Genomic DNA, 26690 nt, shown 5'->3' with positions numbered 1-26690 from the left:
GACTGAGTTGTAGCCCTTGGGGAGTGTGGTTGCTCACCCCTGATATAAATCATATACTTTCTCCAAGGACAAGCAGGCTTCAATGTTCTCACAAGTGGGTGACGCTGATCTGCGTCGCCTGGTCCGGCATTTTGCCAAAGTGAAAAAAACAGATCTTTTCAGAGCTCGAGCCATGCTCCACCGCATGTGTGCAAGTGCCATCCTGTCTGTCGTCCAAACGTGGTCTCCCCAGTTCTCTTTTTCCCCCCGTGAGGAGAAGGTGCATTTTTTCAGCCTCTCCTAACTCGCCCAGTTCAAAGAGCTTCGGCTATTTTTTTTCCTAATTTTTCATTGTGGTTTTCTTGGGTATTGGGGCTCAAACCATGGTAACATATTTCTTGAATGTTGGCTTGCATTCATTACATTGTATGTTCTAATATTCCCAAGCCAAAAAATATTGGCAGACGTAAATATGTCGTCAAATATTTAACAATCTCAGTCCAGTACACTATAAAAGCGACAAAACAAATGTTAAAAAGGAAAGCTACTTGAGGATAAATGCAAAGTGATGCACATTAGGAAGAATAATCTAAATGATAATTGCTTGATGCTAGTTTCCATATAAGGAGTTACCACTCAAGAAAAAGATCTGTGTCATTGTGGACACATTGAAATCTTCTCTGTTTGCAGTGGCGGCCAAAAAAGCAAATAGAATGTTATAAATTATTAGGAAAGGGATAGAAAATAAGACAAAAGACATGGTGCAACCTCACCTTCAGTACTGTTCACAGCTGTGGTCACCGTACGTCAAAAAAGATATAGCGGAATTGGAAGAGTTTCAAAGAGGCAACCAAAATGATTATGGGAATGGAACTCCTCTCATATGAAAGAGGCTTAAGAGGTCTAGGGCTCTTCATCTTGGAGAAAAGATGGTTGAGGAGAGATACGGTAGAAGAAGACAAAAGAGCCAAGCTTGGCAGAGAGAGAGAGGAGGTCTGGGCAGCCTCACAACCAGTGGTAGCAGTTCTTATACAGCCAAGCAAATGTGGTTGCATTGCTTGTGAACTACATTACGCACAATGCCTTGCGCACGTATCTTTGCAAAGTGAGAGAACTGCAGCAATGATAGTCCTTAGAAATGAGAATAACAGTAAAAGCATTACACACATTTTAGGATCACGTTATAAACTAGTGCGAGGCTGTCAGAGGACAGAACACTCATTGCTGGGTCATGTGGTTACAACAGAGTGTCTGGGTTTTAAATAGTTTGGACAAGTTTCTGAAGGAAAAATTAATAAACTGCTATTAAGGTAACACAGAGGCATATTTTCAAAGCACTTAGCCTGGAAGGCTAAGTGGTTTGAAAATATGCCTCATAGTAACATAGTAGATGACGGCAGAAAAAGACCTGCATGGTCCATCCAGTCTGCCCAACAAGATAAACTCATATGTGCTACTTTTTGTGTATACCTTACCTTGATTTGTATCTGTCATTTTCAGGGCACAGACCATATAAGTCTGCCCAGCACTATCCCTGCCTCTCAACCACCAGCCCCACTTCCCACCATGGGCTCTGGCACAGACCGTATAAGTGTGCCCAGCACTATCCCCGCCTCCCAACCACCAGCCCCGCCTCCCACCACCGGCTATGCCACCCAATCTCAGCTAAGCTTCTGAGGATCCATTCTCTCGGAACAGGATTCCTTTATGTTTATCCTACGCATGTTTGAATTCCGTTACCGTTTTCCTCTCCACCATCTCCCATGGGAGGGCATTCCAAGCATCCACCACTCTCTCCGTGAAAAAATACTTCCTGACATTTTTCTTGAGTCTGCCCCCTTTCAATTGCATTTCATGCCCTCTAGTTCTACCTCCTTCCCATCTCCGGAAAAGGTTCGTTTGCAGATTAGTACTGCAAAGACATGGGGAAAGCCAGTACTTATCTTTCAGGTTGATAACATGGAATCTTGCTACAATTTGGGATTCTGCCAGGTACTTGTGATATGGATTGGCCACTGTTGGAATCAGGATACTGGGCTAGATGGACCATCGGTGTGACCTAGTATGGCTATTCTTATGTTCTTAAGTTATAAGATATAACATGAGCATAACATTTATTAGTGCTACCTCATCAAAAAGCTTTTTAAAAGTAGGTTTGGCAGAGAGGGGCTGTCTATCTAAGTCAAAAATACTGATAACTTGTTGCAGTCTCATCATCATATTTTAAATCAGTATAGATTCTATTGATAGAAACAGTTCTGTACAGTATATCAGAATAGCTTAATTGGTGGTTCATCAGCCTCGTACACAAAAGGTCAGGAAAATGTTTACATGAATGTTGACACTGTACACTACCAAGTTTAAAAGTAATTTAGTCTAACAAATGTATGTTTAATCTTTCCAGAGGACTGTATGATATTTATGTAACTAGAGATAAGCAGTCCCACTGTGTTGGCCGTTATGATAATCGTGGAAGTTTTGGAGAGCTGGCTTTGATGTACAACACTCCAAGAGCTGCTACTATTATTGCCACAACAGAAGGGGCCCTTTGGGGACTGGTGAGTAAAAAGTGAACTCAGATTTTAATAGGTACCCCAAAATGTGAAAAGCCAGTAGAAATTTAAAACAAGTTTTAATTAAGGTCAGTTTCCAAATGGAATTCGCTGTGACTTATATTGTGATCTGTGCCAAAAGAAATAATGTAGCTGTGCACAAATGTAGTCCTCAGGATTCTGTAATGAATACTCACCAGATGGATTGTATTTGCATATCTTTTTTCTAAGAAGCAGTTTAATTTGCATGCATGTTATGTATAATCTAAAAAATAGACTGGTTTGTTTCCCTTATGGACCTGAGTTCCGGGTCCCTGAAGAAGTATGTCAGATAAGAATTCCTAGATTTTGAGAGAGTTTCCGTACCATCACATTCATTTTTAAGTATAACAGGTTTCCTGCTTATTCAAGGGATCTCTTTAACTCTTGAGGTATATCAAAACACGGCTCGAAGTATTAAAGTAGAATATATAAACAAAATAAGAGAAACGGAAAGGTTTCTCATGAACCAGCAATGTAATTTCTGTTAATCAGGTAGGTTCACTGTTAGCTAATGAAACATCACCATCTAGTGGCTATTTCATTAGTAATTTAGATTTCTGTGGAAATGTTTGCCCAGAAGTATCTCCAGATGGTTCAAAATTGAATATTTAGAAACAAGTATGGAGACACCTATATGATGCTTTTAACCGGTATATATACTAAATGAAAGATTCAAAGGGAGAAGACACATTAATATCTAAATGTACTTCAGTGAATTGTGGAAGGCTTGCTGTTATTACCAGGGGAAGATTAATACTTTGATAGGCCTTTATTCATACAAGCATGTTGGTCCTCCTCTTGTAATATAAATCTCCACAAGTGTCTGAAGCATATGTGGGCAGGAAGGTCATTATAACATAATGACCTCTCCTCTTCCCCACCTCACTAGTATAATCCTCTGTTCTTAACGCCATGGCATATTTGTAAACAAGAAAAGGAAAAGTTCTTTTTAATAGTGGGTGTAAATTCTCCTTTGTGGTCAGTGCTCCCAAGGATGCGGTATCTGGATTTGAGGGGGCAGTGGACTGGGACCTTGTCCAGATTGTGACTGTACAGGGAAAGTTTCCCCCAGAGTTTTGGTTCCATTCTCTCCCCAGGACATCTAGGCAAGGCTGGAGGAGGACATCATCACGAAGCTAGTGCTGCTGAGGACAATTACTAGGGAGGAGACTGTATAGTTGTATATTATGGCCCCATGTCGCTTCTTGTAAACAAAATGATACATTTTCTTCAGAAGACAAGCAGGATTATCAACTCCTCACTGAAAAGCCTGATGCGGAGGAACATACCTTCAACTTCTAGGAACATCACTGTTGCATGCACATCACTTCCTACCTGCTGCTGTTGTGTAGGGCCCAATTAGTCTTTGTTTTTCCCCAGAGATGTTTGGTTGCATCACCCATGCTCCTCTTGTCCTTTGTAATTTCATAGGTAGGTTTTCAGCCATGTTTTAAGTTTTCTTTCTTTTTTTTCCCCCCACATTTGTTCATTAAGGTGTTTTTAAAGCCTCAGGTGCTCTGGTTGGATTTATCTTTATGCAGGCAAACCACAAATGTGGAAAGAACATCAGAATCCCATGGGGGAAATAGTAACAGGAAAACAGGAGTGGGAAACGGATCCAGACACTTCAAACACAGACCAAGGAACAATCAATATGAGATTAAACCTTTCATTGATGATGTGACACAGCACCACATTTCGACACCTATGTGCCTGCCTCAGGAGTCTCTTGAAAGTATTGTATTATCAAATTAGTTAAAAATGAGTCTCTCTTCAGAGACTGAATCACTAAAGGAGGTTTCTTATTTGTATGTGACAGTCACATCACAATATAGTCCTTGGTGGTGAAAATCACACATGAGCCTGTAAAAGAGGTCTTGAAAAAAATCGTTTGTTAATGGTCTCTAGAACTTGCGCTACTGGTAAATACCGGTTGACAGCAACTTTTGGAGCATAATGTGGAGAGCTTTTAGGTACCAAGTTCACTGGTGCTCTTAGTGTCCCTGCCCAGAGGACTGCTCATCCTCCTAGGCCACCACAGCTTCTGAGCTCCTAAGACTAAGCCACCAGTACGCCCAAGTGACAAAGGAGGACATGACCATTCCTACTGTTTCTGCACAACTTTGACATCAACAGTTTTTGATGCGGAGCGCAGTCTTGATAATGGTCTGGAATGTATCCTTGCTTGATGTGACACATTGGCGTTGGCATAATTTTTATCAGTGCATCAAGAAATCGTCAGTCCTCAAAAACCTATACACTGTCTAGCGGAAAGATATCCATGCTGGGACCTCGAGGGGCCTGCTACACCAGTATCCTTCAATAGTACATTGGGAGAGGTAACTACCAATGCATTGGATATCTTGATGCCCTCATTTGAGACCTGCTTGCACTGATATGTGGAGACTGTGTCAAGCAGCAACCCAGACATTTCCCTTGGCGTTTTTCTTAAGGTTGGAGACTGAGCACTTCTGGAATTCTGACTACGATCCATATTCTCTGAAGAGAAAGGTTTGACTGGCATACTGTCCGATCCAACTCCACAAAATGATTTTACGGAAATGGCAATATAGATTGGATTGGATTTATTACTTGTAACCCACCCTTATCCAGGGCACCAAACAAAAATCCATACATAAAATCACATTAAAAACAATTACAAAACAAATCCTTCATAATACAGAATCAAGAAAACAGAAGATAATGTCCAGGTTCCCTAAATGGACAGAAAAGCAGCACCAGCAGGCACATAATATGCTAAGCATAACAAGTGTGCTTTCAGTACTGTAGAACAATAATATTATAGAAATATGATAAATGTCAGCAGAGTGCAAATGGTACTGTAATAGGTAGAATAGAGGGAGCATTCAAATAACAGATGTGGTAAACATGAAGTCAGCATAATACAAATGACATATCTTAATAGGCGCATGCTAGAACAATTCAATAACATAGGTATGATGCTTATAATGTCAGTACCATAAAATGGAACATAATAGGCCTCCAAGAGAGCAAGTGCAATTGAAGCATAGACAGGCAAGCTGGGTAGGCCATTGGGATAAATAGATGTGGCTGAATTGACAGAAAACTATATGTGCAGTTGAATAAATTATGAGGAACTAATCTTAGCTAGTATGTGGCAAGCTAGTCCAGATGCCAAGTGTCACAATCCCAGGGGGGAAAAGCATTAGTTAAACATTTGCTAAAGTAAATGTAGTGAAAAAGAAAAATGTTTGTTTACAAAGTTTTGCTATACCGCTGTATCTAATAAAGGTCAAAGCGGTGAACACGTAAAATAACAGCTAAAATACAGTAGAAAGGACCTCCATAAAATATAGGACAGAACACATGCACTCAGAAACAAACACTCTAAAAAGACCTCAGGTTAATTAAGAGAAAACTACATAACAATCCACAAGTATATCAATCCACAGAGCCCATCAGCACTGTAAAACAAAAGCAAGCTGGAAATAGTGTGTTTTGAGCAAAACTTGGGTAAAGAAAGTTCAGAGCGGATAGCTCTGGAACTAGGAAAAAGTAGGCCAAATTCCTGATTGTTTCATAATATGCAGTTGTAAATGGAGGCAGCTAGATGGTGAGCATCCAGCAAACGAAGAGCACAACATGGTATATGAGGTAGTTAGAGAAGAAAGAAGAGAAGGGGAACCTGTGTAAAGAATCTTATGTGCAATGAAAAGAATCTTAAACTATATCCGGAATTTTATTGGTAGCCAGTGAAGCTGTATGAATAGAGGAGTCACATGATCGATTCTTTTAGATTTGCACTAAAAAGTGAACTGCAGAATTTTAAAGAGTTTGTAGACACTAAATTTGAAAGGAAGAAATAATGCAGTAAGTTGTATTGCAGTATCTAGTTGGAAAATGATGAAAGCATGGACTGAAGTGGGGCAAGTTTTGGTGCGAAGCCGCCATTTTATTGCTATATTCCCGTCCTGTGAAAAAACGGACGATGGCTGCTGAAGGAGTTAACCGCTGCTCCCGTTGTAAATGCAGATCAGCAACGGGGCTGTGTAAAACGTGCTCCTTAGACGCTCACGCTAGTATGAGCATGCCGAGCGATGTTTCTTTGGCAGCGGGCACCATTTTGGAAGCGCCACATGCCTCGACCCTCGCGGTTGCGGAGGAGTCTGAGTGCAGGGGACGCCTCGTTTAGAGGCTGCCAGAGGAGCTCCTACATCCGTTTCTCCTAATTTGGAGGCGGAGGGTCAGGGTGAGTTTTTCTCCCCTGAGTTTGTGCTTTTAATGCATAAGGCTTTTATGCTGAAGAGAGCTGTGCCGCAGGTGTCTGACACTGCGTTGCCTCCTGGCTTCCCTCCGGGTGTTGATGCCCCGGGGATGACTTCAGAGGTTATTTCGTTCCCCGAGCGTTGGAAACACGCTAAACATAGACGGGTAAATTCCCCGTCTGAAAGTAGTGCATATATATTCCCCCCCCCCCTCCCCGTGGTCGGGCTGTGGAGAGTCAGTGATCTGGCAGACCCTCAGGAACAGATGATCCAGAGGAGGGTGCCTGTTTGCCACTGGATTTGGATGATCCCAATGTGGTCCGGATTTTCCACTGTAACGAGCTGCCAGCTCTCATTACTGATGCCTTGCAGGCCCTCCGTCTGCTGAAGAAGCACGGGACTTTGGCATTGGAACTGGTCGCCATAAGATCCATCACTGGCTTGCCCCATTTGGCACATATCTGCAGGAATACATCGTCTGCTAGTTCCCACTCCGCTGGATCGATCTGATGCCTGCTTAGATAGTCGGCTTGCATGTTGCTCTGACCTGCAATGTGAGCTGCTGACAGGGACTGTAGATGCAGCTTGGCCCAGTGGCAAATTTGTTCGGCCTGCGCGGCTAGAGCTCTGCACTGAGTGCCGCCTTGTCGATTTATGTAGGCCACTGCTGTCGTGTTGTCTGACATCATTCGGACAGCCAATCCTTCCAGGGTCACTTGAAAGGCCAGAAGAGCCAGAAACACCGCTTTCAACTCCAGGCGGTTGATAGACCACTCCGACTCGTCGGGCGTCCACAGACCCTGGGCATGCTTCCCCTGGCAATGTGCACCCCAGCCCTTCAGGCTGGCACCTGTCACCACTAGGCACCAATCGGGGAGCGCCAGCGGCATTCCCCGCCGCAACATGCTGTCCGAGAGCCACCACTCCATACTGAGGCGGGCCGCAGGGAGCCAAGAAAGTCTGCACTGATAATCCTGAGATACTGGAGACCATCGTTGAAATAGAGAATACTGTAGAGGTCTCAGGTGTGCTCTCGCCCATGGCACCACTTCCAAGGTGGCCGTCATCGATCCCAACAGCTGGACAATGTCCCAAGCTCGCGGGCGGGGCATCCTCAGGAGCAGACAGACCTGATTCTGAAGCTTGCACAGCCTTTGTTCGGGAAGAAACACATAGCCCGAGGCTGTATCGAACCTGGCCCCCAAATATTCTAGAGATTGCGAGGGGGTCAGGTAACTTTTGGCCATATTGACGACCCAGCCCAGAGATTGAAGGACTGAAACCACTCTGGCTGTAGCTAGATGACTCTTTTTTTTCTGAGTCTGCTCTGATGAGCCAGTCGTCTAGGTACGGGTGAACCCAGATACCCTCTCGCCAGAGAAAGGCAGCTACTACCACCATTACCTTGGAGAAGGTTCGGGGAGCTGTGGCGAGGCCAAAAGGCAAGGCCTGAAACTGGAAATGTTTTCCCAACACCGCAAACCGCAGAAACTTCTGGTGCGGGGGCCAAATTGATATGTGCAAATAAGCTTCTTTCAGGTCCAGAGACGTGAGAAACTCTCCTGGCTGTACCGCCGCAATGACGGAGCACAGGGTTTCCATGTGAAAATGCCGCACTCTTAAGGACTTGTTTAGCTCTTTTAAGTCCAGGATCGGGCGGAAAAAACCCACCTTTTCGTGGCACCACAAAGTAAATGGAGTAGCGGCCTAGACCTTGTTCGGCGGGAGGCACCGGGGTCACAGCCCCTATCTGGCACAGACTGCAGAGTCTCCTCTACCGCCGCCCGTTTGGCGGCAGAACCGCATCGGGACTCCACAAACACGTCTCTCACCGGGGCATCGAATTCTATTCGGTATCCGTCTCTGATCAGGTCCACTGATCTGCGGAGATTTTGACCCACTCTTCGAAAAAGAGGGAAAGTCTTCCTCCGATGACAGGAAACGAGGAGAGGGCCGGCGCACCATCATTGAGAGGGTCGCCCCTGAACTCCAGGCCTTGAACCGGCAGCTGCGGAACGTTTGTCCGAGTGAAAGGAGTTTCTATGCTGAAAGCGGGCACGCGAAGTGAACCCAGCAGCATGCCCCGGGCGGTACCTTCTAGCTTCACGGAGGGTTAGGGTGAGTTTTTCTCCCCTGAGTTTGTGCTTTTAATGCATAAGGCTTTTATGCTGAAGAGAGCTGTGCCGCAGGTGTCTGACACTGCGTTGCCTCCTGGCTTCCCTCCGGGTGTTGATGCCCCGGGGATGACTTCAGAGGTTATTTCGTTCCCCGAGCGTTGGAAACACGCTAAACATAGACGGGTAAATTCCCCGTCTGAAAGTAGTGCATATATATTCCCCCCCCCCCCCCCTCCCCGTGGTCGGGCTGTGGAGAGTCAGTGATCTGGCAGACCCTCAGGAACAGATGATCCAGAGGAGGGTGCCTGTTTGCCACTGGATTTGGATGATCCCAATGTGGTCCGGATTTTCCACCGCGATGAGCTGCCAGATCTCATTACTGATGCCTTGTAGGCCCTCTCGATTGATGATCCTGCTGTAGCCGACGCCTCCTCTGTTAATCTTAGGATGGCGAGTACTAAGAAGCCTACTCGGGCGTTTCCTGTGCATGACTCCATCCAAGAGCTTATTTCTGCTGAATGGTCTGACCCCGATGGGCCTTTGAAAGTGGCCAGGGCTATGGGTCAGCTTTACCCTCTGCGTGAGGAGCACTTGGCCCCTTTGGGGATGCCTAAAGTGGATGCATTGGTCACGGCGGTGACAAAAAAGACCACTCTCCCAGTAGAGGGAGGAGTCGCTTTGAAAGACATGCAGGACTGGCGGCTTCAGTCCGCGCTGAAGCAGCCCTTTGAAATTGCGGGCCTTGCCTTGAGGGCGTCTGTTTGCAGTTCCTATGCAGCCCAGGCATGTCTTTCCTGGCTACAGCAGGCGGTGGAACAGCCCGCCGATGGTGCGGGTCCCCTTTCTGAGGTTGCCCCGTGGATGGAGTCGGCCCTGTCATTTTTGGCTGACGCCCTCTATGATCTGGTCAGAGCTTCGGCTAAACAGATGTCTGTGGCGGTGTCCGCCCGCCGCGTTTTTTGGCTGTGGCATTGGGCGGCTGACATGGCTTCTAAGGAAAGACTGGTGAGGCTACCCTTTCGGAGCCTCCTGTTATTTGGAGAGGAATTGGAGAAGATTGTGAAAGACCTGGGGGAATATAAACCCCAGAGGTTACCTGAGGATAGGCTGAGGCCTTCTTCCAAGGGTTCTGTGTTTCCTTCCTCTTCCAGACCTCACTTCCGCGAAACTCGAAGGTATCGCCGGGGGCGCTCTGCTGGGTTTTCTCAACGTGCCCGTTTTCAGCAGAGGAACTCCTTTCGCTCGGACAAACGTTCCGCAGGGGCCGGTTCAAGGCCAGGAGTTCAGGGGCGTCCTCTACAATGATGGGACGCCGGTCCACTCCTCCTTTCCTGCAATAGGAGGACGTCTTTCCCTCTTTCTAGAGGAGTGGACCAAGATTACCTCAGATCATTGGGTCCTGGACCTGATCAGGGAAGGTTACCGACTGAAATTTGGTGCCCTGGTGAGAGACGTGTTTGTGGAGTCCCGATGCGGCACTTCCGTAAAACAGGCGGCGGTAGAGGAGACCTTACAAGTCTTGCTGCACCTCGGAGCGGTGATCCCGGTGCCTCCCGCCGAACGTGGCTGCGGCTGCTATTTCATTAATTTTGTGGTGCCTCGAAAAGGCGGGTCTTTCAGGCCGATCCTCGACTTAACGAAGAGTAAATGAGGCTCTCAGAGTACGACATTTTCGCATGGAAACCCTGTGCTCCATAATTGCGGCGGTACAGCCAGGAGAGTTTCTCATGTCTCTGGACCTAAAAGAAGCTTATTTGCACATTCCTATCTGGCCTCCACACCAGCAGTTCCTCCACTTTGCAGTGCTGGGAAAGCACTTCCAGTTTCAGGCCTTGCCTTTCGGCCTAGCCACAGCTCCCCGTACCTTTTCCAAGGTAATGGTGGTAGTAGCTGCCTGTCTCAGGCGAGAGGGTATTAGAGTTCACCCTTATCTCGAAGACTGGCTCATCAGAGTGGACTCGGCAACCGAGAGTCATCTTGCCACAGCCAGAGTGGTGGTGGTCCTGCAGGCCCTAGGCTGGGTCGTCAATATACCCAAAAGTCACCTGACCCCCCTCTCAGTCTCTCGAGTATTTGGGGGTCCGGTTCGATGCGGCATCGGGGTTGGTCTTTCTCCCTGACCAAAGGCGGTGCAAGCTTCAGAATCAGGTCTGTCTGCTCCTGCGGATGCCTCGCCCGCGAGCTTGGGACTTTGTCCAGCTGCTGGGGTCGAAAACGGCCACCTTGGAGGTGGTGCCTTGGGCGAGAGCACATATGAGGCCTCTGCAGATTGCCCTTCTTCAACAATGGTCTCCGATGTCCCAGTAATATCAGCGCAGACTAACGTTGCTCCCTGCGGCCCGGCTCAGTTTGGAGTGGTGGCTCTCCGACATGATGCTGTGCCAAGGAATGCCTCTGGCGCTTCCTTCCTGGTGCCTGGTGATAACAGATGCCAGCCTTCTAGGCTGGGGAGCACATTGCCAAGGAAGCTATGCTCAGGGTCTGTGGACACCTGTGGAAGCGGGGTGGTCCTTCAATCGCTTGGAACTGAGAGCGATATTCCAGGCTCTTATGGCCTTTCAAAAGACTCTGAAAGGGCTTGCTGTCCGGGTTCTGTCAGATAACATGACAGCGGTGGCATACATAAATCGTCAGGGTGGCACTCAGTGCAGGGCCCTGGCCGCGGAGGCCGCTCAGATTTGCCACTGGGCCGAACTCCACCTGCAGCTTCTGTCAGCAGCTCATATATACAGGTCAGAGCAATGTGCAAGCCGATTTTCTCAGCAGGCATCAAATCGACCTGGCGGAATGGGAACTGGCAGAAGAAGTTTTTCTTCAGATTTGTGCCAAATGGGGGACTCCCGGTATAGATCTAATGGCGTCAAGTGCAAACGCCAAAGTACCTCGCTTTTTCAGCAGAAGGAGATATCCTCACTCGGCGGGGTTGGATGCTCTGGCTCAACCCTGGCCCTCGGGCCTCCTGTATGTGTTCCTTCCTTGGCCCTTGATAGGACGAGTCCTACTGCGGATTCAACAGCACTGAGGTCTGGTGATTTTCATCGCTCCAGATTGGCCAAGGCGTCCGTGGTATGCGGTGTCTATGGAGGATCCCTGCCGATTTGGTCTTACGGCCTGGCTATTGAGAGGGCGCAATTGAGAGACCAAGGCTACTCTAACAAGGTCATCTCCACTCTCTTGCATGCCCACAAGCAGTCCACCTCTGCATCTTATGCTCTGATCTGGCGCAAATTCGAGGCGTGGGGTGTTTCAAAGGCGATCACACCCACACGAGCTACTGTCTCAACTGTGCTGGACTTTTTGTAGGAGGGCTTACAAATAGGCCTGGCTTACAATTCCCTGCAGGTGCAAGTGGCAGCATTATCATGCTATCAAGGGAAAGTCGCTGGCTTGTCCCTTGCTGCTCATCCGGACATTGCCAGATTTCTCATAGGAGTGCTTAGGCTCCGTCCTCCTGTCCGGTTGCCCTGTCCGGCCTGGAACCTGGGGCTAGTGTTGAAGGCTCTTCAGTGTTCGCCCTTCGAGCCGCTTAAGCAAGCTTCGGAGAAGGATGTGACTCTCAAGACAGTCTTTTTGGTGGTCATGACGTCAGCTAGACGCGTGTCTGAGCTGCAGGTGCTGTCCTGTCGGGACCCTTTTCTGCAATTCTCGGAGTCCGGAGTAACGGTACGTACAGTGCCTTCCTTCCTGCCTAAGGTGGTTTCAGCGTTTCACCTGAACCAGCCCATTTTTCTTCCTTTTCTGGGGAAGAGTTCCCGGACTCCTATGGGCAGTTACATCTTCTGGATGTCCGCAGGGCGCTGTTGCAGTATCTACAGATGTCAAATGACTTCAGGACTTCTGATCACCTTTTTGTCTTGTTGTCAGGTCCTCGGCGTGGAGGCCCGCGTCTAAGGCCACTATAGCCCGTTGGCTCAAGGAAGTCATTTTTGCTGCATATCTTTCAGGTTGGTCTCCGCCTGAAGTGTTTAAGGCGCAGTCCACGAGAGCCATCTCCTCCTCGTGGGTTGAAACGGGTGCACACTCTCTTCAAGAGATCTGTAGTGCGGCTACTTGAGCTTCTCAGCTCTCTTTTGCCCGGCATTACAGGCTGGATGTTGCAGCGAAGCAGGACGCTGTTTTTGGAGCTCAAGTTTTGGCTCGTGGTGTGGCCTGTTCCCACCCTAAGTAGGGATTGCTTTTGTACATCCCATCAGTTAATGGATTCATCTGCTGCTGATGACAAGGAAGGGAAAATTAGGTTCTTACCTTGGTAATTTTCTTTCCTTTAGTCACAGCAGATGAATCCATGATCCCTCCCTGTCTTTGTTTTTTTGTGCAGATCTTTCATGCAGATATAAATCTCATTGGGAGAAGTTGGAAAACAGTTATCAGAATTTCTACATGATGTTCTACTACAGGAGGTTGAGATCATCCCTCCTTCGATGCTCCAGTTATGGGGCGATTGTTCGCTGTGAGGAAAGTTTGTTATTATACCTTTATGGTTCACTGTGCTTTGGAAATCTCAAATACTGAAGGCAGTTGGGGCTAGCCGTCCTAGGGACACTATGGTCTTTCAGTGTTCTCTGTCTCCACCTGCTGGTAGGCGGGTACAACCCATCAGTTAATGGATTCATCTGCTGTGACTAAAGGAAAGAAAATTACCAAGGTAAGAACCTAATTTTCCCTTGGCTCAGAAGAGCATTAAGTGTCCATTAATCTGCTAGGACAGTTAATGAACTGATGTTTGGGCTTTCTGAAAAGCCCAAACCAAACTATATTACACACAGAATCAGGAAATGAAGCTGTTTGAAAGCAGAACATTATTCTCTCTTCTCTGACTGTACTTCTCTAACACATGAACTTTTTGTATACGCAGTAGCGCATAGAACTACAAACCATCATGATTCTAGAGTAACTCATTCCTGACTCTCAACAGTCCATGTGTAAACACGGTAGTCTTTTAGCTACTGACTGTAGTGTGAATGAGTTCCCATATCTTTCTACTTGACACTTTCCTGATTCTGTATAGTACTGTTTATTTTCTTACCAAAGTGTGTGCCCATTAAGTGGACCATTTCAGTATCTTTCTTTCCCATTGCTTCCTGTAAACCTGGGATGTATAATTGATTTTAAGATAATTTGTTAGGGAAACACAGGAATAATCATAAGTAATGCAGTATAAAAGTTATACATGTTAAAATAACTGACAAAAAAGGTCATGTGTAATATTGACTAACAGTATATTTAGAAATGCAGTGCCCCTACTAGATTATTCCCAAAACCCTTCCTCTGTCCAGGCAGTTACCAGAAGCAATCGTTTGGATTTCAGTAGCATGTATAATAAAAAATAGTTTGTGCATTTTAAAGAAGACAGTGAATGAGGCAAGGCCAAGAATGTTCATTTTTCTTGTTCAAAGAATGCTCAGGACACCTTTGTCCAATTCTAGTCACTTCTGATCTGCTTACGCTTATAGTAAAGCTGGTAATGTATGTTTGCAGTTTAGATGAGGCAAGTCTAAACACCTGTGTAAAGGGGTTTGTTTGCTTTTCTCAAGGCATACAAGATGTGTAGGAGCAAAACTGTGGTGTAGGGGAGAGATGGGAGGATTCTATGCATGTATTGAACAGCAACCCTGGTCTGTCCCAGTATGGATATTCTTATGTTCTTATTCTGAAACCTCCAAAGAAGAATTTTCTTATTAATCTAATGGAGAAATAATTTTTTCTGTTTTTTTTTTTTTTTTTTTCAGGATCGAGTGACATTCAGGAGAATTATTTTGAAAAACAATGCAAGAAAGAGAAAGATGTATGAAATATTTATAGAGTCTGTACCCATCCTTAAGTCTTTGGATGTAAGGACGTGTATTAATTTACATAAATGCTCGCTACCAACAGTATTGTGGCTTTGAAAGATATTTAATAAACTGTTAATCCAGATAGAGGTTTTGTTTAGCTCCTTTATAAATTTCGTACAAACACATATAATGGGCAAAATTATTACACTTCACATGACCACTGTATTATCTTTTGATTTGAATTTCAGAAGTCTGTGTTGCAGCCATATTTTAACAAGGAACTATTCTTTTCTACCTTTATGGATATTGTACTTTTCAAGGTTAAAACATCAAATAGAATATGTTCAGTTTTTGTCAACCTCACTTACTTTCAGATAGTGATAATCTTGGAGCATTTTATGCAACCACATCAGAAAAGACTGTCATGAGCCAGGTTACAATATGTGTGTAGCACCAGTGGTTCTAACCCTTTTTTTGTTTAAACCTATTAGAGATCAGAAAGTCTCTTTGTCTCTTTAAATTCCTGTTTAACAGCTTTTCCTAGATCAGCAATAACGCCACCTCTAGATGGTTTCACAATTGGAGCTTTAAATTGCTTTAAAATTAAGAGTATTTAGAAACTGTAAACTCTTGTTAATTCTATATTTTCCAAATAGTATTTGATTTCTGACCTGCTCATATCTGCCATCTATTTGAAAGTAATTTGATACTTTCTGTAGGTTAGCTAGGTGACTAGGTAGGGAATGGACATCCAAGTGTGTGTATTTCAAATTATAGTCTTTTTATAAAAAGCTTGGTGGATGCTGAGCCTTTTATAAAATAAATGACATGTTGATGAAGAAACATGTATATTTAGTGCCACACACAACAGGGCCATTTTATAAAGGAATGCGTTGGAGAAAATAAAGTGGCTTAATTATGGTTATTCTGCATACTGTATAGTGCTACATAAACCTGTAAAACACAATTTTGCTACTTACACATGTACGTGGCAGATTTTGTAAACCTACCTATCTGCGGGGAATTGTTTAGGAAATTGTCCTTTGAAACGTAAACCTTGTGCAAAAGTTGTTGATTTTGAATGCCAGAGAGGTAATCACTATTCCTCTATCAGTTGCACCTCAAGACCCCAGGTACAAAAAAAGCTAGCTGAGGACTATGTGCGACTCAGAGCAGGTGTTAAATGCTGCCATATATGTGTATTCATTTTCTTAAACACAGAATACATATATACTTTGAAGAATGGCCCAAAATATACACCCTTGAAATCTACTACTACTGCTACTACTATTTAACATTTCTAAAGCGCTATCGGGGTCACGCAGCGCTGTACAATTTAACAAGAAAGGACAGTCCCTGCTCAAAGGAGCTTACAATCTAAAGGACAGGTATGCAGACAATCAATTGGGGCAGTCTAGGTTCCTGAATAGAGGTAAATGGTTATGTGCCAAAGGCTACAGTGAAAAGGTGGGCTTTGAGTAAGGATTTGAATATGGGCAGGGAGGGGGCTTGACATATGGGCTCAGGAAGTTTATTCCAAGCATAGGGTGAGGCGAGGCAGAAAGGGCGGAGCCTGGAGTTGGCGGTGGTGGAGAATGGTACTGGTAGGAGGGATTTGTCCTGTGAGCAGAGGTTACGGGTAGGAACGTATGGGGAGATGAGGGTAGAGAAGTAATGAGGGGCTGCAGATTGAGTGCATTTGTAGGTTAGTAGGAGAAGCTTGAACTGTATGCGGTATCTGATCGGGAGCCAGTGAAGTGACTTGAGGAGAGGGGTGATGTGAGTATATCGGTCTATGCAGAAGATAAGACGCGCAGCAGAGTTCTGAACGGATTGAAGGGGGGATAGATGGTTAAGCAGGAGGCCAGTGAGGAGTAGGTTGCAGTAGTCAAGGCACGAGAGGTAATGAGAGAGTGGATGAGAGCTCGGGTGATGTGCTCAGAGAGAAACGGGCGGATTTTGCTGATGTTATAGAGAAAGAAGCGACAGGTCTTGGCTGTCTGCTGGATGTGCGTGGAGAAAGAGAGGGAGGAGTCGAAGATGACTCCGAGGTTGCGGGCAGATGAGATGGGGAGGATGAGGGTGTTATCAACTGAAATAGAGAGTGGAGGGAGAGGAGAAGAGGGTTTGGGTGGAAAGACAATGAGCTCAGTCTTTGCCATGTTTAGTTTCAGGTGGCGGTTGAACATCCAGGCAGCAATGTCGGATAGGCAGGCCGATACTTTGGCCTGAGTTTCTGCCGTGATGACTGGTGTGGAGAGATAAAGCTGGGTATCATCAGCATAAAGATGATATTGGAAACCATGAGATGAGATCAGCGAGCCCAGGGAGGAGGTGTAGATTGAAAAAAGAAGGGGTCCAAGGACAGATCCTTGAGGAACACCAACAGAGAGCGGGATGGAGGTGGAGGAAGATCCATGAGAATATACTCTGAAGGTACGGTGGGAGAGATAAGAGGAGAACCAGGAGAGGACGGAGCCCTGGAACCCGAATGAGGACAGTGTGGCAAGAAGTAAATTATGGTTGACAGTGTCAAAAGCGGCGGATAGGTCGAGGAGGATGAGGATGGAGTAGTGACCTATGGATTTGGCAAGGAGCAGGTCATTACAGACTTTAGAGAGTGTCGTTTCTGTCGAGTGTAGAGGGCGAAAACCGGATTGAAGCGGATCGAGGATGGCTTGAGAGTATATGTGTATTCATATTCTTAAACACAGAATACACATATACTTTGAAGAATGGCCCAAAATATACACCCTTGAAATCTGCATCCTGCTATCTGTGGAGATGCTTTTTATGCAGAGAATGTGTAATAAAATTATCTTATATGGTGAAAATAAATATTATAAAATTACACGTATAAAGGTAAAATAGTAACATAGTAGATGACGGCAGAAAAAGACCTGCACGGTCCATCCAGTCTGCCCAACAAGATAACTCATATTTGCTACTTTTTGTGTATACCCTACTTTGATTTGTACCTGTGCTCTTCAGGGCACAGACCGTATAAGTCTGCCCAGCACTATCCTCGCCTCCCATCCACCAGCCCTGCCTCCCAACCACCGGCTCTGGCACAGAACGTACAAGTCTGCCCAGCACTATCCCCGCCTCCCAACCACCAGTCCCGCACATAGGTGTGCAGAACGTTCGTGCTTACTCTTGTGATCTACATTTAGGTGTTCCTTGGTTGGAGCAGGGGTAGAGTTGTGATGTACATGTGTATTTTATGAAATACATACACTCATTTTTAGACCTGCCTTGGAGCAGGCATACAGTTGTGCTCTGAAGACTATTCCAAGAGCCTGTTTTATAAGATATGCAGGTACCTATGTTACCTTTATAAAGTCAGTAGTTCAACTCATACCCTAAGGAAAAATTAATATTAATCAGTTAAAAAAAAAAAAAAAAGTATCCCACCATGCTGGAAGATGACCAACCTCAACGTGGAGGGGGTCCAGAGCCCAAAGTGAGGGAGCACATTTTGGCCCGCCGCTGCTGCTGCCTTCTCACATACCTTGGCTGGTGGGGGTCCCCAACCCCCGCCAGCTGAAGTGTTTGTCCAGCGCTGGTCTCCACCACATTGCCTGCCCTGCTGTTCCTCTCACGTTGTGTGCATGCTTGTGAAACAGAAACCAGGGGGCCCCAGAGCCAATTTGGCCCAGGCCCCCGTGGCCCCCTGTAGCTACACTACTGGTGAGAGGTACATTTTTTAACCTTTTTAAAATCTATAAAACGGCACTTTTTTGGGAATTTTTTAGGTGCTCTGTAATGGAACTAGTGTCCCAGTAAGCAGCATCTTTTCTAAAATGCTACTTATGCATTTATGCCAACTTACATTTATAAATCCACTTTTCACTTTTTATACATGTAAACAGTTCCTAAGGCTTCCACAGTCACTCCATAATGTTATAATTGATTTATATTTTTTGTGGTTCAGATTTCAGAAAGAATGAAAATTGTTGATGTAATAGGTGAGAAGTTCTACCACGATGGAGAGCGAATTATTGCTCAGGTAAGCAGGTACTACTGTATTTGCATACATCTGGCAGGTTCACCTTTTAGATATTCTTCATAGTTAAAGTAATCATGTGAATTTAATAATAAATGTAATGATAGCATTTATATAATGGCTTCACTGTATGCACAAAGGCAGATACCTCATATCTGTCTGTGCCCAATGTTAAGGTTAAGAACAGGGGGCTTGAATAATTTACACAAGATGATAGTGAAGGAGAAGGGGATCGAATGGGACCTTCTCAAATTCTCATTTCTGTAGTCTAATCACTATGCCCCACACTAACAGCCCTTGGTTTAGAGTAGTGGTTCTCAAGCCAGTCCTCAGGACATACCTAGCCAGTCTGATTTTCAGGATAGCTACAATAAGTATGCGTGAGATAGAATGTGTGCTTATTTGCAGTCTTGCCTTGTCTGCTGCACTTTCTTCAAATTGCTTCACATACACTGTTAAACTAACTGGCCAGTAAAGCCTAGAAAAGAGATTTAGCACTGAAATCATATGAGCCTTTTGGAATATCTGAAGAAAAATGTTTTCTTTTCCCTGCAGGGAGATAAAGCCGACTGTTTTTATATTGTAGAGTCTGGAGAAGTAAAAATCATGATGAAAAGTAAGGTAGGGTGCATTTGAAGAGAACACTGATCTCTGTAATACTGTTTAAAGAGTGAATCTTAATTGTCTTCAGTAGGAAAATCCTGAGAATGTGCCTATCACAGCAGTTAATTGTTTCAAAAGAATACAAGTACTTATTTAATAATTTTGCTGTTTACTCCCATTTTGATACAATAGTGAGGTCACTCCAAACTTTTTGACAGTGAAAACCATTGACTGACTTCCTTTTTATATTTTCTGTCTTCAATGGAGCATCAATACTGAGTGAAAATTGGGAGGGTGGGAGTAAGAGGGCCACCATTTACTAGCAGGAAGATGTATTAAAAATATGCACTTGAAAACGGTTTGTCTAACATTAACTTAAACATTAAGTACATAAGTACATAAGTAGTGCCATACTGGGAAAGACCAAAGGTCCATCTAACCCAGCATCCTGTCACCGACAGTGGCCAATCCAGGTCAAGGGCACCTGGCACGCTCCCCAAACGTAAAAACATTCCAGACAAGTTATACCTAAAAATTACTTTTGATGAATTCTAAATTTTGATGTTCTGTAGTTTGAGAACATAATGCCTGATGTTCTATTTCCTTATAGACAAAGACAGGTCAAGAGAGTAATCTGGAAGTGGAGATTGCTCGATGTATCCGGGGACAGTATTTTGGGGAACTTGCACTAGTTACCAATAAACCCAGGGCAGCCTCTGCATATTCTGTTGGAGATGTTAAGTGCTTAGGTAAGTGTTCTTCGTAATCTGTTGTTCCTTTGTTGTTTGAGGGATCCCTTTTTACATTTTCTTAAATATTATGTCTTCTGTTGCTTATTTTAATTTCTAAGTGTTCGGCAGTTCCAGCCAGCAAGTTTCTAAATCACTATCGCTACTCTAGAATTATTTTGTTCATAGTTTCTTGTGATCACCAGAGTGCCACACCACTGGAAACTATAGCATTTGACTTCTGCTTTTATTATTTAATGTAATCAAAACACCATGCGGAAGATTTTGCCTATCATGTCACATACACTTAGAAGAAGTGAAAGAGGCACTTACATTGTCTTGCTTGCTTTTTTTTTTTTTGTTTTTCTTGCAGTTATGGATGTACAAGCCTTTGAGAGGTTGCTTGGACCTTGTATGGACATTATGAAGAGGAATATCACACATTATGAAGAGCAGCTGGTGGCACTGTTTGGTTCCAGCATGGACCTGACCGATCCAGGCAATTAGGCACAACATACCTCTGTGCCTTTGCTGTTCAAGACGCAAAAAAACCTCCTATCAGCAACACACCACACAAGGGAAAAATGGGCAGTATGGAACAGTCAGTGCTGCTGTCGTCTTGGGCATTTTACAAAAACATATTTAACAGATAAATCTCAGCATCTTAGGCTGGATAGATGTTTGTTCTATGCCTCCACTTTGCTGCTGAGATCCTATTATTGCACCTTGTAGCCTTTAAAAATGTTTCAGCTTTTCTTTACGTCTTCGGTTCACACTGGCATGTTTCTCCCAACAGTGTAAGTGCCTGCTACAAAGCCCAAAGTTTAAAAATGGACCCTTCTTCATAGTATTTATGGGTAGTAAAAGATCTTTTAAAACTGCAGAAATGTTTTCTGGGATAGACTGTTCTTAATGATGAAAAAAATAATCCTAATAGGAAACAATTATCTGTGATCCCTACAGGAGGAGCCTTAGCAATTCCATCTCTCTGGTGCTGGTGATGGGAGGCAGCTTTTTACTGGCAGAATGTCAGACTCTGCATTTAGTTGTTGTTGGTTTTCCTCCCCCCCCCCCCCTTTTTTTTTTCCAAGTTGAAAATTTCAGAGAGAGTTTGCTAATCAACATTACGCTGAAGCATTTATACTGTCTGGTAAAAGCTGCCAATTAGCCAATAAAAAGCAGTTTTTAGAAATTTAACATACGGTGGTTCATTGGAAGCATGAACAAGGTCTTTTTGAGAGGGGATATTCATATAGAGAAGTGTGAATTTTGAAGTATTTTTTGACTGCAGCAGCATATTTTTTACTTCCATACAAACGCAGGTCCAGTTGACCAAATTGTGGTCCAGAACAGGTGACTTGAAAATATTTGTCACAGCCATATTTTCTTGGGTGAAAAAGTATTTTTTTTTTTTTTTTTTTTTTAATATTTTCTTTCTACATTTTTAAAATGAATGTTATTCTAAGAAATGCATATGTCCCTCCTATAGTGGTGATCTGTTGGTAAACCCCATGTAAGAAAATATTTTAAGAAATTATTTATATACTCCCAAGTAGTGCCCCTCATTCCTATTCTTTAATCTATTTATTGTTTTTCAAAACGTCATGTATTTATCTTAAGTATTTTGAAATGCTGCACTATTTTGAGTTTTCTTTAATTTCTATGGTCAGGCAGACAGGTGGCTTTGAGTATTATTTGGCGAGTGGCTCCTGTTTGACAGCGTGTAATGTAGGAAGAAAACTGGTACAGTTTTATAAAACTGCTTTAATAGATGTTTCAACAGTGTCACTGTCTTTCCAAAATGTTCTTATACTAAAACAGAGAATATTGTAGAAGTATAACAGAGAGATTATACCATGAAGATTAAAGAATCCCTGTATAAAAGAGCGTTGAATTTATAGGAATTAATTTTGTTCAGAGCTGTTTGCAGGAAGCATTGTGCTTGCAAATGTAAAATTGATTGAAGAAATACAATTGTGTGCAGCAGAATCCAAAACAGTTTCCATTTGGGATACGAGTTTTGTTCACCCTGAGCTTAGCAGTAAATTTTCCATATGAAATATCAGCTTCCAAAATAAAGTAAACCCTATGCAGATTATATGTATGTAAATGTTCGATTAGGTACCATTCCATTTTGAGACTTGCATTGATTTGTATATAACTGGTGCCGTTAAACATGGCATGCACCATTGTTAAAGCTGGAATTGGCCTTTTGTTACAGTTTGACAGGCCTGGCAGTATGTTTCAGTATTAACATTGTTTGTGTTCAGTTTAGCATGAATTTGAAGTACAGTCAGGTAGTATCCAGAAATTTCTTATACTTCCAAGGTTTTTTTGCCAAAGACCTTTATTAGCCTTGTCACTCTCCTTTTTGTTTTATCCAAGAAATGTAAGCATCACAGTGACAAGTGCACTTCACTGCCAAGTGGGAGAGTTGAACTCGGGTGGGAGGGGGGAGGGAAATTGGGCTTCCAGGCCTTGTGTTGGTGGTTGTGATAATCTTCCAATGAAAGAATTGAACAAGTATCTCCATGGTCTCATGTAGCAATCCGTGTTGTGCCAATGATGTATTGATATAGAACAGAGAATACTGGGTACTAGGAACAACTAATTGTGATGTTTTATCTCCAGTATGTCATCCTCCACATCCTTGTGTCCTGTTATACCATACAAGTAAGAGTGGCTATTTCTGACTCTCTCATATGCATCCCCTTCCCCCCCTTTTCAAAATATTGGTTTCTGTGATTCTACATTGTCTGCCCCTGAAGGAGTTTTAATTTGTGATTAAAACAGATTAGCATAGAGACCTCTTTCTTTAAATAAGTAAGATTGCAAATTGTATGACAAGGTTTTGAAACGGTGTGATGTGTTTAATAAGAGCACTCAGCAGCAAAGTGGACAAGAGACAGTGCCCTTGTGAGTTTAATAAAAATTTGTCTTATTTTTTGATTCTGCTTGTGATTTGTTGTAAATCAGTGAGAGGAGCTTTAAACAGTCAATAGAATCTTGACATGATATTTCTGTCTTGTGTTGCAGCACAGTTCTCACAATAAAAACTCCAAGAAAAACAAGAATGCTATCTATAAATAAGAGTGCAGTTTTGCAGAGAACAAGGGGATGGGATCCCCTTTGAATGCTATTTTTCATTCTTCTGCCCTTTGTTTCTAGTTTATTAGTGTAGCATTTTTCATTCTTGACATGTATTTATACACCAGTTTGGTCAAAATACAAGTATATTAGTTGATCCACTCTAGTTAGTTTGTTAGATTTAATCGTATTAATATTACTGAATATTTAAAATCAGTTCAAATATGTTTTACTTGTGGAGGCCTTCCAAAAAGCATTTTTATGTGCTACAGGGCTATACTTAGAAATGTAAGAGATATCATGACCTGGGAAAATTATTTGTAAACAGCTTAGATCAGCTTGTCTCAAGCTAAAGATGCACTGCTGCTTTTTTCCTTTTTTTTTTCTTAAGAGAAATCAAATTCTGCCTAAAAGATGCTACCTCAAATCTTGAAAGTGATTTGCAGATGTTCTTTGCTGATAAGAATACCATTTATTATTTATAAAAATTCATCTGTATCCCTTAATTCTGTAGTGGCCATTTTGAAGGGGGTGATTTTGCAAACCATCACATATTATCTCATATCTGAATTGTAGATCAGAGCAGATACAAATTGTTGTACAGGAGTTATAACTAATTGTTATAGGCTCTTTCTTCCCATAGAAAAAGGTAAATTAACAGTGAGGTTTTTATATTAATAAGAACTTTAGTTAAATTCTAGGGATTGATTAGTTATTGATATTTGTAAGAATAGCTTGCGTGGGTTTGGTGATTGAACCACTCTGCATGTTGCAAGTGTCCCCATATTTATCTATTGTTCTACGTTTGGTTTACAGCAGCACTGGCCAATAGTTTTGGTTGCAATTCTTTATGATATAGAAGAATTTGCAGGACATGGTTGTACTTATGCATAGCAGAAAAGTTCTTTATGAGAATGGAGATAATGTCACAATCTGAACACATGAGATAAATACAAGATTTTTAAAATTGTTGGCTGAGGTTGTTTAATTTTCAAGCCTTTTAATATGTTTATATGTTTTCCTCTTGGAGAAAACTGTTGATGCTTTTTGAGTTAGTGAGAGTAGCAAAACAACCCAGATTAACATGTGGCTCCACAGATAGTTATATCCTGCTTCCAGAGCTTTTCTTCCCACTTCTTGTAATGGCAATAGCAGGCACAAACTGTTCTTATCAGTGTTTATAAATCATGTTGCCAGGTGTCTGTCATCAATGCATGTCTACTACTCTGCCAATATGAATAAGATCTAAGTACCTTACCTAATGCTGACAGCTAATGCTCTGCTAGATTGGAATATTGCTTATTACATCCTAAGAAGCCTGTAAACAACACGAATGTGCTGTTATGAAGCATTTCTGTCACAGTTTAAATGTAAGGTGGGTTGATAGGGGGCTTTCGTCATTGAAAACACAGAAACTCTTTAGAATACACTTGAACAAAATGTAGTATTTTTAGAAAGCAATTCCAGCTTGTACATTATACCATCAAAACCAATTGTGGTAATTCTCCAATGTCTGTTTTTCTATTTCTAAGCAGTGTTTTTTTAAAACAGCATTATGTAACACGAACTGAATGCATTTCTGATGACCACCAGGTACAAAAACTTTCTAAATGGTGTTGGTGAAATAAAACTCCTAGTTGGAGTTTAATCTGTCCAAAGAGGCATTTGTGTTTTTAATGTTTATAAAGCATGTTTACCAAAATGAATTGTGTGGGGAATTTTTTAAAAATGTTTGCCTTTTCTGCTACATCCTAATGTAGAAAAGAGCACTAGCACTATTTTTAGACCATCTTTAAGCAAATGGCAGAGAAGACAGTGTTGCATATTATGAGCAAAATAAAAAAAAAAAGTATTTTTTAGTAATTCGTGGAATCCAAACCATTGTCATTTAAGAGCCTGCGTTACACATGATCTTCTCTGCCTATGGGACATCCTTCTCTCCAGTCTCCATATAAATCCAATCGGTGCAGACATTTTTGAGTGTTCTGCATATGTTCTTAATCAACTACCTTGAAGTTCTCAGTTATGGGAAGAATCCTGTGCAGTACACACTTTTTAGTTTGGGCCTTAAATGTATATAAAGCCTGCTTGTGAAGGATAATTTTATAACAGTGCATAAAGCAGAAAGGTGCCTGTTTGGGCCTGTTATATAAAATTACATAGACATCTCTGTCCTTACGAAATATTAGCACAAATCCTACAGAAACAGCACCTGGTTTGGAGCTGTAGGCATTTAGTTTTGTTGGGGGATGCACATATTTTATACAATACATGCATATATTGTGACTGCCCATACTCCCCACCCTACTTACAAATTTGTGACCACTGTACAAGTACATGCATCTTGCACCATGCATACTTTAGGCATGAACTAATTGTATAAGAAGCAACAGAAGAGCAAGATCCCAGGCGAAATATTTCAAACTCTTCTTTATTAAAACCTGACATGGTTCACAGGGCTGCTTCAGAGGTATGAACTAAAAACAATATCATAAACATAAGAGTAGCCATACTGAGTCAGACCAGTGGTCCATCTAGCCCAGTATCCTGCTTCCAGCAGTGGCCCATCCAAGTCACAGAAACCCAGATATATTATACAATACTACAACATGTAAAATGTGAGGGATCCAGGTGAAAAATGTGGCCAGGCACAGGTTAGTGCCTTTGCGCTGATACTGAGGACTCCCTTTCCTTTCATCACTATAGATGGGATTTGTACATTAAATTCTCTCGTTGGTGACACAGTAAACATATCTTCTTATGCTCAAGTGTTTTTGTTATGAAATATTCTAAAGGCATGAGTCTTTGTTTTTGTAATAACAAATTTTAGATACTCATTTAATTATTTTTTTACCACATGCTGATTGCAAGCTTCATTGGCTTTTATAGTTTGTATATACACATTTTTATTTATTCTTTGGTTGCATGGCGCACACTTGTCCATTGATATTAGATTATCATAATTGTGTTCCTATGATTATAGTTAGATTTGGTTTTATATTAGTGTATTTACATGTGTTAGTGCACTTTATTTTTCACCTGGATTCCTCACATTTTACATGGTGTATTCTATATTTTATCTTATATGTTTATGATATTGTTTTCAGTTCATACCCCTAAGTTAGCCCAGCTTGTGTGAATCATGAACCATATCAGGTATTTGATTTTAATAAAGAAGTGTGTTTGAAATATTTTGTCTAGGATCTGCTATTTTGTTGCTTCGAATTAGTGCAGAACTGAATAAGAGCTCATTTACATGCATAAAACCAATTATAAAATTACCCTCCAGATATCCACTGGTAGTATTACACATGGAAATTTCCACAAGTCATAGCTTTGCCAGATTAAACACTAGTATAATGTGCTCTTGTTTGATAGTCGGGTATATGCAGAGGTTTGGTCTGAGCTGGTATTGTACTTCCTGAGTTCCAACTAGTATGTGTTCTTAAGCTGATGAATGGATTCTATATAACATGGTATTTCTGTGAATCTTCCCTTTCAAAAATTCTGTTGGAAATCTAAAAAAAAAATGGGGTGAATACATATGTTGCAGAT

The 26690-nt window shown here is 42.7% G+C and overlaps 1 protein-coding gene across 1 annotated transcript in view; it reads left to right on the top strand.

Annotated features, from left to right (window-relative positions):
* Positions 1–22997, top strand: part of PRKAR2A (protein kinase cAMP-dependent type II regulatory subunit alpha) — a 176663-nt gene extending 153666 nt beyond the window's left edge. Inside the window, exons 6-11 of the mRNA XM_030208076.1 lie at positions 2384–2537; positions 14667–14768; positions 18646–18720; positions 19273–19338; positions 19931–20069; positions 20422–22997. Coding sequence (XP_030063936.1) covers positions 2384–2537; positions 14667–14768; positions 18646–18720; positions 19273–19338; positions 19931–20069; positions 20422–20555 — 670 coding nt within the window. The 3' untranslated portion in view covers positions 20556–22997. The remainder of the gene's footprint in view (positions 1–2383; positions 2538–14666; positions 14769–18645; positions 18721–19272; positions 19339–19930; positions 20070–20421) is intronic.
* The last annotated feature ends 3693 nt before the right edge of the window (positions 22998–26690 follow it).

This window comes from Microcaecilia unicolor, chromosome 6, assembly GCF_901765095.1.
Source record: "Microcaecilia unicolor chromosome 6, aMicUni1.1, whole genome shotgun sequence".
NCBI lineage: Eukaryota > Metazoa > Chordata > Amphibia > Gymnophiona > Siphonopidae > Microcaecilia > Microcaecilia unicolor.
The sequence above is the reverse complement of the archived record's forward strand: the minus strand, read 5'-3'. Positions and strand labels throughout refer to the sequence as shown.